This window comes from Lactuca saligna, chromosome 7 (genome assembly GCF_052625555.1).
Source record: "Lactuca saligna cultivar CGN05327 chromosome 7, ASM5262555v1, whole genome shotgun sequence".
Lineage (NCBI taxonomy): Eukaryota > Viridiplantae > Streptophyta > Magnoliopsida > Asterales > Asteraceae > Lactuca > Lactuca saligna.
Genome location: NC_136423.1, coordinates 179274861 through 179292298, shown reverse-complemented (window position 1 = coordinate 179292298; position 17438 = coordinate 179274861). Strand labels below are relative to the sequence as shown.

Genomic DNA, 17438 nt, shown 5'->3' with positions numbered 1-17438 from the left:
AATAGGGTGCAAACCCTTGGAAATTCGGGTTTCATCAGACAGCGCGGACTCGCCGAGTCCATAATATGGACTTGTCGAGTCGCCATCTTAACCGCGCCCCAAAGTCTCGTCTTTACTCGGCGAGTCGGGCCTCCAACTCGCCGAGTCCACGGCCAAAAACACAAGTACTTAGGCAAAACTCACGTACCAGGAACCAGGTGCTACATAATGAGCAAAATACTAGCTCTATGTTGTTTACATCATGTACTCAGGGAGGACCAACACCGTCGATCTAAACGAGGTCCTCTGGCAAGACTTTCAGAAGTTTGCTATTAAGAGAAATCCACAAGAGATTTCAAGTCCGAGGTTCTATGTGACATCCCCAATTTCATGGTCATTTTAAAAAATTTATTTATGCTTATTTTAAAATCAGAGTATTTATTTTAAAGAGTAATATTGCGGAAATTTTTCCCAGAAAAACATGATAAATATACTATCAAAGTATTTTCGAAGAAAAGTATTTTGTTTATATTAAAACTTTCGGATGTCATCGTTAATACAAAAACATAACCATAAACAGACCTTACATTCATTTACACTAGTGATCTACATCTCCGTTAGTCTCTCAGTGTAATATAGCTTCATATCGACATTTGTGATACAAATAAACTGAGTGGGTCAGGTTGGGAAACCTGGTGAGTACATAGGGTTTTCAACCCACAATAATAAAGTTATTAGGTTTCATCATCAAACAATTAACCCAATTACCCATCACCATTATTTTCTTTATTTCTTAAGGATCTACCTTAAGAATCATCTATCATTCACTCATTCATTCCTAAGGATTAGACACAAAGTCTATTATTACCTATGGCAGAGCTGCCAATGTTATCTATTCGGCACAACAGCCAATATTATGATTTAGGCGCAGCTTCCTGGATTATGATGTTCTCTATTAGGCGCAACTGCGGATGTTATCATTTAGGTACAGTTGCCAAGATTATGATGTTCTCTATTAGGCACAGCTGCCAATATTATCCTTTAGGCACAACTTCTAGGATTATGATGTTCTCTAGTGGGCGCAACTGTCGATATTATCCTTTAGGCACTGTTGCTAGGATGTTTAGAGTACAGCGTAGTTAAAAAAACATCTACATGTTGTAGCGTGTCTACCAATGTTTATCTATAGGGAACTAAGTTCATAGCTGTCAATGTTCATCAACATCATCTTTCATCCCTCATCATGCATCTACTAAACTTTACCTGATATTTTTATAGGTCTGAAACACATATATAGTTTAAATCAAATAAAACATGTATATTCGGTTCATCCAACATAAATATCAAGAACACATATAATATGCACAAATAGCACGTAATTTATATTGAATACTTCATATCTATGTATAAGATGAAAGTAACTATGCACTCACTTGTTAAAGTGATGATTCCAAACTCAGGCAGCGCTTCGCTTTTAACAATTCTACTTCCTTCGAAAATACCATTAAAACCTATGTTCATATGCTATACTAACAAAAAGAAGGTTTACTTATGTATACAAGCTACAATTCTAGGGATTTTTCACCTATGAAAATCCCATTTTCGAAGGTAGGGATTAGTGTTTTAGCATGTATCACCTACGAAAACACCATATCTATAGATGATAATCTCATTTTTACGGATAAGGGCTGGTACTTTTAAACGCATTGGTTGTGAAAATACCGGTCCTTACATATGAAAACGATATTTTCGTATATGGATATGGTATTTTCCTAAGTGTCACCTACAAAAGCACCCGATTTACTTACAATCTTATTTTTCATAGATGGAAACATTTAATATAAAGAAAATTTTAAATTTTTCAGTGACTATACAAATATAATGAAGTTAAAAACTTACTACATGCAATCTATTGCAATGGTCTCCATACAAATTTTTCATAACATTTTAAATATAGTGTTAAAATGTTGGTTGACAAATAAAAAAATTACATTAAATAGGAAGGTCGGCTACCGACGTATGCTCAGTTGTTGATTTACACATTTTTGAGCTAATCACCTAGAAAGATAAGAACTTTAGTTCTTGTCAACATTTAGGTAACTTTCGTATACGTTTGACTATTAAACTTGTTTGACATGTTTAAAATAAGGTAATATGACTGGTAATTACCAATGATATTATCATATTATGAACAAGCCAAACATGTTTACTAGTCAAATGTGTACGAAAAAATCTTGGTTACCTAAATGCGGATAAAAGCCAAAAAAAATTTTTACCCGTTTTGGTAATATTCTATTCTTTATGTTAAGTTCAAATAGTCATAAGACACGCTGATGTAACATGGAATCGAGACACCGGGTATAGGTGTCAGGTTTGGATTGTAGGTATGAAGTAGGTGTCGTAGGTTAGTTCCCAACATGATTCCTAGCTGCCATCAGAGAACAAAACCATTAGACCACCTCACGGACTGTAACTCGGGAGCAGACTTCAACGATTAAGTTAGATTGATATGTACGAGGAGATGGTTAGGTCTTGAGCTAACCTAGTTTAGGCACAACTATTCAAGGGGTAGTTTGTGTGCACTTAAGGGACTAGGCTATGTGCGCTTTAGAGGACTTGCATCATAACATAGTTCTGGGCCAGCCTAGTTTAGGCACAACTCATTCTCTAACATCGATCTAACTTGATTGTCAAAATTTGTAAAGGCATAGTCCCTGAGACAATCTAACAATTTTGTTGTCTGATTGCAGCCAGGAACACACTAACGACACCTACTCCAAATCTGACACCAAGACCCAATAGTTTGATTCCATGTCATATCAGTTAGTATTATGATTATTTGCACTTAGCAAAAAGAACTCCATATTACCAAAATGGAAAATGAATTTTGGTTTTGTTCACCCTTAGGTAGACATATTTTTCGACCAGCGAACTTATTTGATGTGTGAAATGATTTTAATTTAACAAATTTACTTTTCTTATTGTTAATTTACGAAATGCCTTTCTTATTTTGCGAATTTATGTTTCGATAATTAACAAATAAAAGCTTTTTGTATTAGCCTACTAGGCATTATTCATAAAGTAATTTACCAAATATTAAAAAAAACATTTCCCATATACAGTCTTATAAAATTTGTGATTATTCCTAGTCCCCTCCATTTCTCTTATTTTAGAACATAATCCTTTTAAAAATGGTGGGTTTTTTTATCTTCTGTTTTTTAGTGAAATCAAAGATTCTGGAAGTCTTGGTCCCACTATAGATCTTCTGCTATCCAGTTTTGTCTATATATCACCACAATCGCCTTTCTTCCATGACCCCTCATTTCTTTTGCTTTTTTCATTGGTCCAATATATTTGCATGCAGTCGGATATTTGATCACACACAGACACACTGTTAATTCAATGAAAGAGAGCAGTACCAGTGGTGGCGCCGGAAGAAAACAAGGGGCGGCGTCACCTTGTGCCGCTTGCAAGCTTCTGCGGCGGAGATGCTCTCAAGACTGTGTTTTTGCTCCCTATTTCCCCGCCGACGAGCCTCACAAGTTCGCAAGTGTTCATAAGGTGTTCGGTGCTAGCAATGTCAACAAAATGCTCCAGGTTAGCCGTTGCATCTCCCTCCTCCTCCTCCTCCTTCATCATCATCACCACCACCACCACCTCCACCGCGCACTGCATTCTTTCTTGCTTAGCATTCAGTGTGTTTGGTTCCGTATGTGAACAAATCAAACGACTTGGAACGGTTAAACAGTTAAACAGTCTTACTTTCTTTTAACCATTAAAAAGTTGAATCAATTGAGTTCAATCAACCGACCAAATAACGCTAACTCAACCACAAACTCGGGTACCCGTTTAGCATAACATTAAGTCACTTGAATAAGTCCAATCAAATCTAAATTTAGATTTGTTAAAGATGTTTAGTTAAAATCAGATTTGGTAAAAGTCAAAATGCAACAAAAGTCATTAAATTTGTTGTCGGACAAGTGAATTATAAAACCATTACATCTCGACTTTGACATTTTGTTCTTACCAAATGTACAACTTTTAATGCGTTAGTTATAAGAGTGGTTACATTAAGACTTATGTCGGGGCATTGACCGTAAACCCTAGTTTTTGTCACTGATTCACATCTGTTAACACCATTCTAAATTCCAACTTTGTAACCGTTTTACTAAATACAGAAATTAAATTATGACGGATTTTGCAAATCAATAGTTTGGTGGTATAGAAATCTTTTTAATAAAACGTAGCAAACTATCAATCGTTATTGGTAACCCTTGGTTCCACTTCCATCTTTTGTCATGTTAAGAGCATTTTTTTATCTTTTTTGTTTTTGTATTTAATATTTGGGCAACATGGCAAATAGTGCACTATATCACTATCTTGTGGATTCTCGATCTTCAACAAAATCTTCATGTCAATTCTTTGAATAGTAGTTTTTTGATACTTGCTTACAGCTGCATTCGTCCCCTTTTACTAATTTATGTGGTTAAACTAGATGTATGAGGGTATAGCAAAAATTGTAACTTCAACCAGCGAATTTCGTCTGCATTTAAGTTTCGAGACTAGATTTCTCTGTATGGGTTTTGGAGTCTTTTCTGTATAAATAATATTAAAGTTTAATAACTTACATCGTCTTAGGATTCCATTGAATAACCAAATAATCAAATTTCTTTGAAACATTAAATTAACTATACAACTACAAATAAACAATTTAAAACCACATTGAGAGTAAGCGGGTACATCCGCTTTTATCTCGTTTTTATAATACAAGTTTTGCGACCAATATTCGAACCGGCTTTTTGCAGCGATTTCGGTTATTTAACTGTTGAAAATGAATGGGGCCAACGTTAATTTACAGTCAAGGATTGGTTATGAAGTAGTACTTTGCAAGTACTTCACTATATATATATATATATATATATATATATATATATATATATATATATATATATATATATATATATATATATATATATAAATAAAAAAATAGATACTTGTCATTAATTAATCATGCTTCCATCATATTGTTTAAATTATATATTTTTTATTGAACCAACTTACTTTTATATATATATATATATATATATATATATATATATATATATATATATATATATATATATATATATATATATATATATATATATATATATATATATGCTTTTGTCATTTCAAGTCATATTAGACAGGTTGTCTCCTCTTTTTATTTTATATCATGATTTTCCATCATTTCCTTAGACTTTTTTCTCATTCCATCACTTCCTTTTCTTTTCTACAAGTTTAAATACTTTCTGCAACAAAAAATCCACCACCCGTTTTTTAATCTTTTGCGTTGGAATTTCTGTTATAATGTATCACTGTAAATATCTCTTTTTTAGCAAAGTAATGTAAGATGCGAGTATTTGATACACTGCAAATTAAATTGCAGCTGATATATATATATATATATATATATATATATATATATATATATATATATATATATATATATATATATATATATATATATATATATATATATATATATACTAATCCTATAAGGTTTTTAAACTTCAATTCCAAATTTGATTTATTTGAATTTTTTTTTGAAATTTTACTATTATCTTGTTTTTTATTTGAATTTTTTTTTGAAATTTTACTATTATCTTAATAAACTATATATATTATGTAACATGAAGATAATAGTGAAATTTCTAAACCTTAAAAGTATATCAAGCTAAGAGGTGAATATTAAAAACTTTGAAAGATTAAAATGTATAAAAGATATAAAACAATTAGTATGGTTGGTTTGAGTACTATGTTTGCATATAAACTTGAAACAAATAGTTCAGAATATTAGAATAAATCTAGGCTACACATCTTTTCATTGCCGCTTAAGTAATTTGGTGTAGCGGTACGACAGAAAATGTAATATTCATATATCACTATTCAGCGTCACCACCTCCACCACTTTCATAACCATCACTCCTACAACCACCACAACCATCTCAGCTATCACCACCACCAGCTCCACCACCTTTTCCCCGTCACTGCCACGAAATTTTACGTAAATTGTTGAAACTGTAACCCTTATTAAGTATTAACTCTAAGTTCTTAAAGAAAAGTAATGTTCATGTTGTGCTGTATAGCTTTTTGGAATGAATGAATAGAAAGGAGTGTGAAACACATATGTTTTAATTAATGAAAAAAATTAGAATACAAGTCGTCTATAATGTTTTTTTTTGGTCAAATGATTCTATGGTAGAAGTGTGAAAAATTAAAGTAATGTGCACGGAAGGGGTTCAACTACCTTTTCCTTATAACTAATGAAATACGTGTACGAATTTACTTAAAAAAATTGTCCAAAGGAAAAAGCAACATCATGCTATGAGAACTTTATTCTTTTTCTTCAAGCTTAGATTTATTTTTTATTATAATTATTGTTTTAAAAAAAGTAAATAACATATATATTTAATATTTGTCGTAATCGATCAGTAATGATGACAATGGACAAGCTTGTTTTCTTTTGATTTAAAATAATGAAATCATAGGACAAGTTTTTGGGCCCCAAACGGGATGATATTTCTTGAAGCCGTGAGGATCCCTATGTGTGCCCCTTTATCATATGAAATGATTATGAATGTGTGTTTAATGTCATTTCTTGGTTTTCAAAAGAATAAATACATATATATGATTTTTATCCTTATAAATAATTTGTACATAACTTTTAATATAGGAATTACCCGAGCACCACAGAGGAGATGCAGTGAGCTCAATGGTGTATGAGGCAAACGCCAGGATCAGGGATCCAGTGTATGGTTGCGTGGGTGCTATATCATCCCTACAACAACAGATAGACGTACTTCAAGCACAATTGGCAGTGTCACAGGCTGAAGTTGTTCACATGCGGATGCGCCACTTCTCTTCCAGTCCTGTCAATCAATCACCAGAAAACATCTCCCCACCATCTCGACACCACCAATCACGAACACCAACCAGGTCCCTTTTTGGCATGGACATGGTGGTTGACCAAACTAATATGGGCATGGGGGAGTCCTTATGGTCCTCATGCAACTAGCAACCATATTTTTCCTTAATACTTGCTATATTGAGGGTTCCTTTGTTTGCCACATTTCGGAATTATTTTTTTTTTTATTTTTTATTTTATTTTATTTTTTTTTTGTTTTCTTAATATATTATACCTTATTATATATGATATATATATAATATATATGTAACGTATATCTCTCTCTTGCATACCGCAAGAAGAAGATGATGATGATATTGATGATATATAATTAACCATATTGTAAATTTTAAATTATGATTCACTCCATGATATACTATATATAGTGTTTCGATTTGATTTAGTTGATAATGATTTTTCTATATCATTCATTATTTTCTAGAGTGTTACAAAGATCTTAATTCTGAATTATATGTGGTTTATGTGTGCGGGCATATATGATGGATTGGTAGTAGTCAAGTGAGTTTAATTGGACTTTGGACAATTACCCATGGAATTGGATCGAAATGATTCGTTATTGATTTCTTCGGTTTAATTATTGATAATTAATGTATTAAATTAAATTTAAAAAAAAAAAAAAAAGGATTGTATTAAGATAAAGTACAAATTACATGTAAAAACGCACGTTTAGATCGTTTTATTTTTAACAGATATCATTTCAGAATTAAATCTATTAAGTAAGAAAACAATTAAAATGTTGTAAACATTTAGATACACTTAAACAACTTTCTATTCGGCCCAGCTTATTTATTTGTAACAAATCCATAATTTATAATGCATATTTAACATGTTATAGAGTTTTGCAATTCAACTTAACATATTTTTATATAAAAAAAAACTGATGGGAAATACAATAATTGTTTATTGTTGGGTTTTCATTATATGGATGCTGACCGTGCATGAAAATATGATATGCAAACCATGAGGTCCACTATGATTGTTCTAGAACATCATCATCATCATCTATATGTATATAGAAGCAAAAAACTAAGAATGGATGAGTCATGCCATGCCATGACATGTTAATGGCCAATCATCATCATGTCCACAAAACACATGGAGAAAACAACATAATGTGTGTATATATATGTTGTTTCCTGTTTGTACCTTTTGGGTTCTTCTGAAACATGGTGGCCAATATCTATAGGGTATGCTACCATGGACGGTTATACTTCAATTAGAAATTTGCTTTCCGAAAATACAAGTGTACTTTACTTTCTTTTTCTTCTTTGTCTTTATTGACAAAGAATGAATCTTTTGTTCGTTTACATTTGTGTATTATTGAAGGGATAATTAATGAATTTTTTATTTTGTACATATAATAATTATGATTTGCTTTTTCTGTATTTGATCAATTTAACTTGTTTACTTTTTTTTTTCATAAGGACCGGTTAATCCAATTTATACCAATAAAATGATTTAATATGATAATATAATTTTCAGTTTGTATATATGTAGTTATTAATTTTTTTATGCATATTTAATCCTTATGATTGGGTTCTTTAGCTTTTGTTCATGACATTATATGTAGGATAATAATTAATTGAGTTTTCTTATATATGACTTGTTCTTCACTTATCGTATTAACTTAATTCATGAATCAGTCAAATAATGTTTGTGCATTAGATTGCAGAAGATGTTTTCGGCTTCGTTTTCATCTATCTTCATAACATATAACGAGAATTTTTGTCTTCGAAGTGCAAATTCGAGTTGGGAAAAAAAAATAACATAGAATCATGTTGTAAGTTATAAATATAGATGAAACTTTTTGCTACGGCATTCTTTTGTTTTGGAAGTGCAAATTCTTTTCATGTTTTTCTTAATTCTTTTCTTTTGGAAGTGCAACGAATTGGGATGAAACAATCACAAGAAATCTCATTGTTTGATATAGGGTGGGTATCTGGACCTATGGACCAAACCAAACCGGACCTTTTTTTGGACTCGTTGGCCGGTTCTCGGTTCTAGGATTTGAGGATAATTGGTCCGGTCTGGCCAGTTTCGTGTAAAAACCGGTTTTGGACCGACATATTTTTTTGAAAAAAAATTATATTTTCTGAAATTATTTAACTAAGCATATTACATTCGTTTTAATTTGTATTCACATGCGGTTTTGTCCATCGTATAATTTAGAGCTTATAGATGATTTTAGATTATAATGTTTTTGTTTTTGGGGTTATATTTGATGAGTTATGTTGGGATAATCGGTTTGAATCAAACAGAGATTTTTAGTTCAAATGAAATAGGAAAGTTTATTTTTTATTATGGTTGTCCTAGTTTTTGTGGTTGAGTAGGTCTCTTATAGAATTAGTATAAATAAGGGTGGTACGTACCTTTGTTTTATTATTCCAAAATAAGTTTATTAAGTCAATAATATTTAGACTCCAAGCAATCTTCTTATTCCCTTGTTTTTCAGATCTCGTTGCTAATTCTGTGTTCTCGTTTCTTTCTTATTTTATGTTATCTACTTGTTACCTTAGTCTATAAAGTACCTAGTGTGTAATGTCAGATTCCTGGTATGCATTTAATTATAATTTATTCACTTTTGTAGAGCTACTTGACGAGTTGGGAGCCCCAGGCTCGTCGAGTAGAAACGAGATTGGCCGTGGGGTTTTAAGCAATCTACTCAACGAGTTGAGAGCCCTCATTTCGATGAGTAGGTTTGTCAGAGTGAAATCCTAATTTCGGGGTTTTGTACCCTATTTAAGCATCTTAATCCCCACTTTCTGGCCTTATTTCCAGCCTCCAAGTCCCAAACCTTAATCTACGAAACCCTAGAGCCTTGTGTGAACTTGTGAGCCATTTTTGAGTGATCTTTGTGTGTTCTTGAAGCTTGTGGAAGAAGAAGGAGCTAGAGGATTCAAGGAGAAGATAGTAGATCCAGAGACTTCTTTCCATCCTCATCATTTTCTAGTAATCAAGCATCAACTTGTCTAGTAGTTTCTTAGATCTTATTATTATCACTTTATTGGGTTTTTGTAGCTTATTTTATTTCCTTATTTTTATTAGTTTATTTTAGATTTTTAGCTCTTTTTAATTAGTTTTGCATTGTATATTCTTTATTTTCTTTTTGATGGATCGTATCGGGGACTTTTTATTTTGCATAAGAAATTTTGCAGGATTTTGGAGCTCATTGCGGTCGCGGATTGACTGGAGTTGGGCTTAGTGGGCCTTCTGATGCATTGTTGGGCTTGGCGGATCCATAAAAGAAGATTTGGGCTTAAAAAGCTAAAAGCTTGGATGAAGTGGGCTTGTGAAGATGGATCTTGGACTTTTATTTTGGGCTTGGAGCATCCATATTTGAAGCTAAAATATGATTGGTTAATTTAAATCACATGGATATGGAGGGGACCAAGGGAATCTTTGGTAGTGGAAGGGTGGAGTGGAGGAATGAAGAGCCAATAGCATTACAACAACACTTGCGAGGGTCGAATTTTCGTCGCGCGGGTACCCGCGCAACTGCCCAGTTTGGGCATTTTGGTCATTTGGCACACCATAACCTGGGGGGATCAGATCCATTAGCTACATTCTCGATTTTTCACCATTGGAGACCTGTAGGAGGCGATTTTGGAGCTTGAAGACTCATTTCATTTCATCTTTCCAAGATATTGGTAGTTTCTTTATGTAATTAGACTTTTGTGATTGTTTTTCTATTGCCATGAGTGGCTAAATTCTCTATATTGGTTAACTTTGGTTAAAACCTTTGAATGTTTGTGGGTTTTTGAAGGATTCATGGTAGATTATCAATTATCTTATGTTTATGGTTCTAGATCATATTTCTTATACTTGTTTAATGCTTGGGAAAATGACTTGTTAGGGTAACGAAGTATTAGACTTGTACAAAAAATACCATTGAACTTTTTTTTTGTACACATATCACCAATCAACTATAGCTTTTGTACATATATGACCATTAAACTTCACATTTTTTCAAAAAATACCATTATGTTACCGGTACTAGTAGGTCACCAGCCACGTAACATGTCACGTGGCATGCCATGTGGCTGCTGACGTGAATTTTCTTGTATATTATGTACACATTATACCATTAAACTATTTTTTTGTACACATTATACCATTAAACTTTTTTTTGTGTACATTTTACCATTAAACTTTTTGTACACATTTTACCATTAATCTTATATAATTTATTCAAAAAACGTCATTTCAAACTATACATATTTTTACATAAAATGGGTTTTCCATTACGTATTGTGACCCCTGATTTTGTAAGGTTTGGGGGAAAGGGTTTGTTTTTGACAATGATACTAAGCATTTTCTTTTACAACTACATTGTGAATTTATGTTGGTGATACATCGATTGAAACTCACAAGGTTTGAACTTGAGACTTCTATCTGGAGTGGTGAAGAAATACTCAGTTGTTCATTATTTTAGCTAATGTCTAATAAACATATTCTTATAAGTCATTTTCTTAGGAAACTACGTTTGAGGCACACTTATAAACTCATGAAACATTTTGTACATGTTACCTTATTATAATCCCCCCTCTTCTTGATTATGGTTGATGATTAAAAAATACATTGAAATTATGTCGTTGTTTACCGATAGAAAAATCACTTATAATGATAAGTTTACTAAAATTTAAAAAATCAGTAAAATCCACATCAGGTGATGGGAAACCTACTTTTATGTAATAATTAATATTTTTTTAAAATGATATTTTTTTCAATAAATTATATAACATTAATGGTAAAATGTGTACAAAAAAGTTTAATGGTAAAATATGTACAAAAAAAAGTTTAATGGTATAATGTGTAAAAAAAATAGTTTAATGGTATAATGTGTACATAATAAACAATAAAATCCACATCAGCAGCCACATGGCATGCCACACGGCATGCTACGTGGCTGATGATCTATTATTACTGGTAATATAATGGTATTTTTTGAACAAATGTGAAGTTTAATGGTCATATATGTACAAAAGTTATAGTTGATTGGTGATGTGTGTACAAAAAAAGTTTAATGGTATTTTTTGTACAATTCTAATACTCTGTTACCCTTACAAGTCATTTTCCCTTAATGGTTTGATCATGAGCTTGGCACTTGAATGAGCTAATGTTAGATTATCTCTTTGGTTTTGTATTGAATCATTGAATTTACATAGAACAAGAGCTTTATGATGTTAAAAATCATCTATAGTTTATGAATCATAGCTCCTTTATGGATATGTAAGCATTGACGTCCTATAGGAATTGGGGATTCCTTCTTTCTTAACACTAATCAACTTCTTAGGTTCAATTGCTTCAATTAAGCCCTTGATCTTGATTAAGAAGGTGTGTTGTGGGCTTCCCCAACCTCCATACTACCTAAGAGGAATCTTGGCATATCATGCTTCATGATTGCTATAACTAATTTGGGATGAATGATAAGCTTCATGTTGAATCCTAATGAAAACACACAAATGTTCATTATGTTGAATTGACTTAGTTAACCAACTCTCTCCAATATTTGAGCATCTCACTATCTTGCTTAATTGCAAGTTTTTAGTTATTCAAGTCTTTTAGTTTTCAAGTAATCAAACCCCCACCCCCCTTTTAGTTTAATTGTAGTTAGTTAGTTTATTTACAATAGTTCTTTTATATTACACTAGTTTATAACCCGTGGGAACCACAGTTATAAAACTAATTAAACTTTTATAGTAAAAAGTCAATATTATTAATCAGTTATTTTAAATAAATTATTAATTTAAGAGATATTTTTTTAGTTATGTGAAATTATAATCGTTGATTCAAATAAATATGTAAAATTAATTTTTAATATATATTAGACATTTTTTATGTATGCATTGTATATGATAAGTTAACCGTTGAATGTGTTATGTATGTTATGCTTGATATGGGCCGGAAGGCATATATGTTATGGGTCGTAAGGCGTTGTGATGTGGACCGTAAGGTTGATGCAGGTAGCACCGGAAGGTTTACCGAGTCAGGACGGAAGTCCCCTGAGACACATGGACCGGAAGGTCAGGGTCCGGAAGAGCATATGTGCGTAAGTAGTATTTTGGGGAACTCACTAAGCATTTATGCTTACAGTTGTTGTGTTATGTGTTTCAGGTACTAGCGAGGAACCTGGGAAGGCATCGGCGTGATCCGTACACACTGACGAAAGAATTGTTTTATGATTTTGGGATGTATTTTGTTACGATGACATTGTTATACATGTGATTTCAGAATATTAAATGATGGTTTATGTTGTTTGAAAAATGAAAAATTATTTTGAAAATTCACGTTGTTAGAAGTTGGTATCAGAGCCTTGGTTTGAGGGATTCGGATGCACCTTCGGGCGTAACTGAACTCAAACCGAGGATTTGAGAAAAAATTTCAATTAATAAAGGCATAAAAATTTTATAAGAGATTTTGTACTGACCAAAGGAGAAGCAGTGTGTACGGTTAGCCAACGCCAGAAAGGTAAAATCCCCAAAATACCCTTACAATATGTGTTATGAGATATGTTATGATATGTTATGCATGCTAGAGTAGACTAGGTATTCATATTAGGACTAGAGTGGCCTAATTTGTGAGGCCTTAGTCTACGGGAACCTGCTGCTATGAGATACTTTGAGTGCCAGTAGGTAGCCAGTGCATAGCAAGAATAGAGTACTCGTGATCCGGGGTTTAGGGAGGAGGACTTTGGGTGAATGCTGATGCGGTGTAGTCAGTAGTATTGGGCCCGTACTACTGAAGACACTGGATCAGTGGGCAACCCAAGTAAGAATCCATTGGGTATCGGAGGCCGAGTAGGGTTGCGTTATCGAGTGCGAGTATGCTCGAGTGAGTCTCTGATATTTTTATGTTGTATTTCAGAGGCATTATGGTTGGGCCACGCCACAGACCTGGGACGAGCGGTGTGAGTGACGAGGAGCTTCGTCAGATAATTCACGAAGAGGTGGTCGCGGCGATCCGGGCTGAGATTCCGGAGATGTTTGGGTCTATCAAGACCACACTGATGGAGACTTTCGATGAGCGGTACGCCGCGGTGACTGAGGCCGCAGCCGCTGCAACTACCGCAACTATGGCTGCTGTCAGACCACAGGGAGGTGACTCGTTGCTATTCCGGGAGTTCAGCAGCACGAAGCCACCCGAGTTTGACGGGACGCAGGATCCAATCGCTGCGATGAGATGGATTGTTGACATTGAGGGATGCTTCTACACATGTTTATGTCCGGAGCATGTGAGGGTACGATTCGCTTTGAACCAGCTCTGCCTGGGAGCAAAGGATTGGTGGAAGTTCGTGACGACGAACTTCACTCTTGCGGAGATTTCGGCCGTGACTTGAGAGAGATTTACTACTATGTTCAAAGACGAGTATGTTCCCCCGGTGGAGAGGGGACGGTTGATTCAAGAGTTCTTGACCCTCAAGTAGGGTAATGATTCAGTTACTGTGATCACCCGAAAGTTTCATGAGAGGGCGATGTTCTGCCCTGAGCAGGTGTCCACTAAGCAGCCTCGGATGAGCCGATATTTGGGTGTACTAAGGAGGGACATTCGGGAGTTCGTATTGAAATCGACATACCAGACATTTGCTGAGCTCCAAGAAAATTCCCGGAAGAGGGAGATCGAGTTGGAGACTCAGGCCAGGGAGGAGGCCGAGTCTCAACGAGTGGATCGGCGGTCGGCTCAGTCCCAACCGGCAGCCAAGTGGACCAAGTCCGCCGATGCGAGGACGGGAGGTCAGAAGGGCCACACTTGCGGGAGGTGCGGCAAGGGTCATGAGGTGCTTGCTACAAGTTTGGCAAGGAGGGGCACATCGCTAGGGATTGCCCCAAGGGATTTATGGTTTGCTTCCATTGCAACCAGACAGACCATCGTAAGGTCGAGTGTCCTCAGCTTCACCAGGGATCAGCACATGGATCTACGCCTACTGCTAGGGTTACCGAGACTCGGCCGGTGAAAGCCGAGGCTCTGAAGGCTCATGGGAGAGCTTTTCAGTTGACTGCAGAAGACGTCCGTGCGGCGCCCGATGTCGTGGCTGGTATGTATTCTTTCATGTATTTACTTTTATGCTGAGATATTGTGCTTATATTATGATATGCGTAGGTACTTTTCTTGTGAATTCTGTACCTGCGTTGGTATTATTTGACTCGGGTGCGATTCGGTCTTTTGTATCTTTGGCTTTTAGTCAGCACATCGGTATTGATCGGGAGGTGATGAGTCGACCTCTGAGGGTTTCCATAGCTGATGAGAAAGCGGTATACGCCACCAACGTGATTCGAGAATGTGTGCTCGAGATTTTTGGTGTCAAATTCCCTATAGATCTGGTTCCTATAGCGATGGGAGATGTCTGTGTCATCGTGGGCATGGACTGGTTGAGTAAGTTTGGAGCATTCATTGACTGCAAGAGACAGCTGGTGACCATACGAGACCCTAGTGGGGGAGTGCTTACTGTGCATGGCGAGGGGACCCGGTGTGGGTCAGCGTTTTGTTTGGCTGCCAAGGCGAGACATAGTTTGCAGCAGGGTTGCAGTGGATTGATAGCCTATGTGATGGACATACGAGTGGTCGCGGGGAGGCCAATTTCGGTTGACGAGGTTCCAGTAGTGTGCGAGTTTTCGGATGTATTTCCCGAGGAACTGCCAGGCGTGCCTCCGGAAAGGCAAGTGGAATTCCGTATCGATCTGGTTCCGGGAGCGGTACCCATCGCCAAGGCGCCTTATCGCCTCGCTCCACCAGAAATGCAGGAGTTATCCTCGCAGCTTCAGGAGCTGTTGGGAAAGGGGTTTATTCGACCGAGTAGCTCACCTTGGGGAGAGGCAATTCTTTTTGTCAAGAAAAAGGATGGTTCACATCGGATGTGTATCGATTACCGGGAGTTGAACAAGTTGACGTTTAAGAACCGGTATCCGTTACCTAGGATCGATGATTTGTTCGATCAGTTTTAGGGGGCATCTTGGTTCTCTAAGATAGACTTGAGGTCGGGTTATCATCAGATGAGGGTTCGGGATGAAGATATCCAGAAGACTGCATTCAGAACTCGTTATGGACATTACGAGTTTGTGGCTATGGGCTCACCAATGCTCCGGATGCGTTCATGGATCTTATGAACAGGGTGTGCAGGCTGATGTTGGATCGATCGGTGATCGTATTCATTGATGATATTTTGGTATATTCGAGGTCTAGAGAGCAGCATGAGGAACATTTGAGGGAGATTCTTGGAGTTCTGAGATCGGAGAAGCTGTATGCTAAATCCTCCAAGTGTGATTTCTGGTTACGAGAGGTCCACTTCCTAGGACACCTTGTTAACCAGAAGGGGATATTGGTCAATCCGGCCAAGATCGAGGCGGTGATGAGATGGGAAGTGCCGAGATCGCCCACTGAGATCAGGAGCTTTCTGGGATTGGCCGGCTATTATCGGAGGTTTATCAGGGATTTCTCCAAGATCGTCGTGCGATTTACCAAGATGACCCAGAAGGGTGTTGCATTTTCATGGGGTCCGGAGCAGCAATCCTCATTTGAGACCCTTCGTCAGAAATTGTGCGAGGCCCCAGTGCTCGCACTCCCGGAGGGGATGGAGGATTTTGTGGTATATTGTGATGCATCCATATCTGGATTAGCGATAGTGCGTATGCAGAGGGGACACGTTATAGCGTATGCATCGAGGCAGCTGAAGCCTCATGAGTCAAGATATCCCACCCATGACCTGGAACTGGGGGTCGTGGTGTTTGCCCTCAAGATCTGGCGATACTATCTTTATGGGGTTCAGTGTACCATATACACGGACCACAAGAGTCTGAAGTACTTGATGGATCAGCCAAAGTAGAATATGCGCCATAGGAGATAGTTGGATGTGGTGAAGGAGTATGATTGTGAGATCATGTACCACCCAGGCAAGGCTAATGTTGTAGCTGATGCGTTGAGCCGTAGGGCGGAGAGTGCCCCTATCCGAGACGTCTGTATGAGGTTGACGATGACGACTCCGATTTTGGACACCATCCAAGGGGCCCAGGCTGAGGTTTCGAGATGAGAAAACCGAAAGAGGGAGTGGGTTTTCGGGCAGGTATCGGAATTTGTTACTGATGGTCGGGGACTTATGACATTTCAGGGTTGGATTTGGGTACCGTTTGTGGACAGGACGCGTACCATTTTGATGGAAGAAGCGCATCGATCGAAATTCTCGATCCATCCCAGGCCTACTAAGATGTATTTGGACCTAAAGAAGGAGTATTGGTGGCCCTATATGAAGAGGGATGTTGCATGGTTTGTCGAGAGGTGCCTGACTTGTCGTCAGGTTAAGGCCGAGCACTAGCATCCGCATGGTAAGTTGCAGCCGTTGGAGATTCCCGAGTGGAAGTGGGACCATATTACCATGGATTTTATCACCAAATTGCCAAGGACTGCGAGAGGGGTCGATGCAATTTGGGTGATTGTGGATAGATTGACGAAGAGCGCTCATTTTCTTACTATCAGTGAGAGCTCTTCTGCGGAGAGGTTGGCA

At 36.4% G+C, this 17438-nt stretch overlaps 1 protein-coding gene across 1 annotated transcript; it reads left to right on the top strand.

Moving 5' to 3' along the window:
* Nucleotides 1-3307: 3307 nt before the first annotated feature.
* On the top strand, nucleotides 3308-7304 carry LOC145006369 (LOB domain-containing protein 4-like). Its single transcript, XM_078965456.1, has 2 exons — nucleotides 3308-3576; nucleotides 6695-7304. The coding sequence occupies exons 1-2, from the start codon at nucleotides 3382-3384 to the stop codon at nucleotides 7034-7036; spliced, it is 537 nt and encodes a 178-aa protein (XP_078821582.1). The 5' UTR covers nucleotides 3308-3381; the 3' UTR covers nucleotides 7037-7304.
* The last annotated feature ends 10134 nt before the right edge of the window (nucleotides 7305-17438 follow it).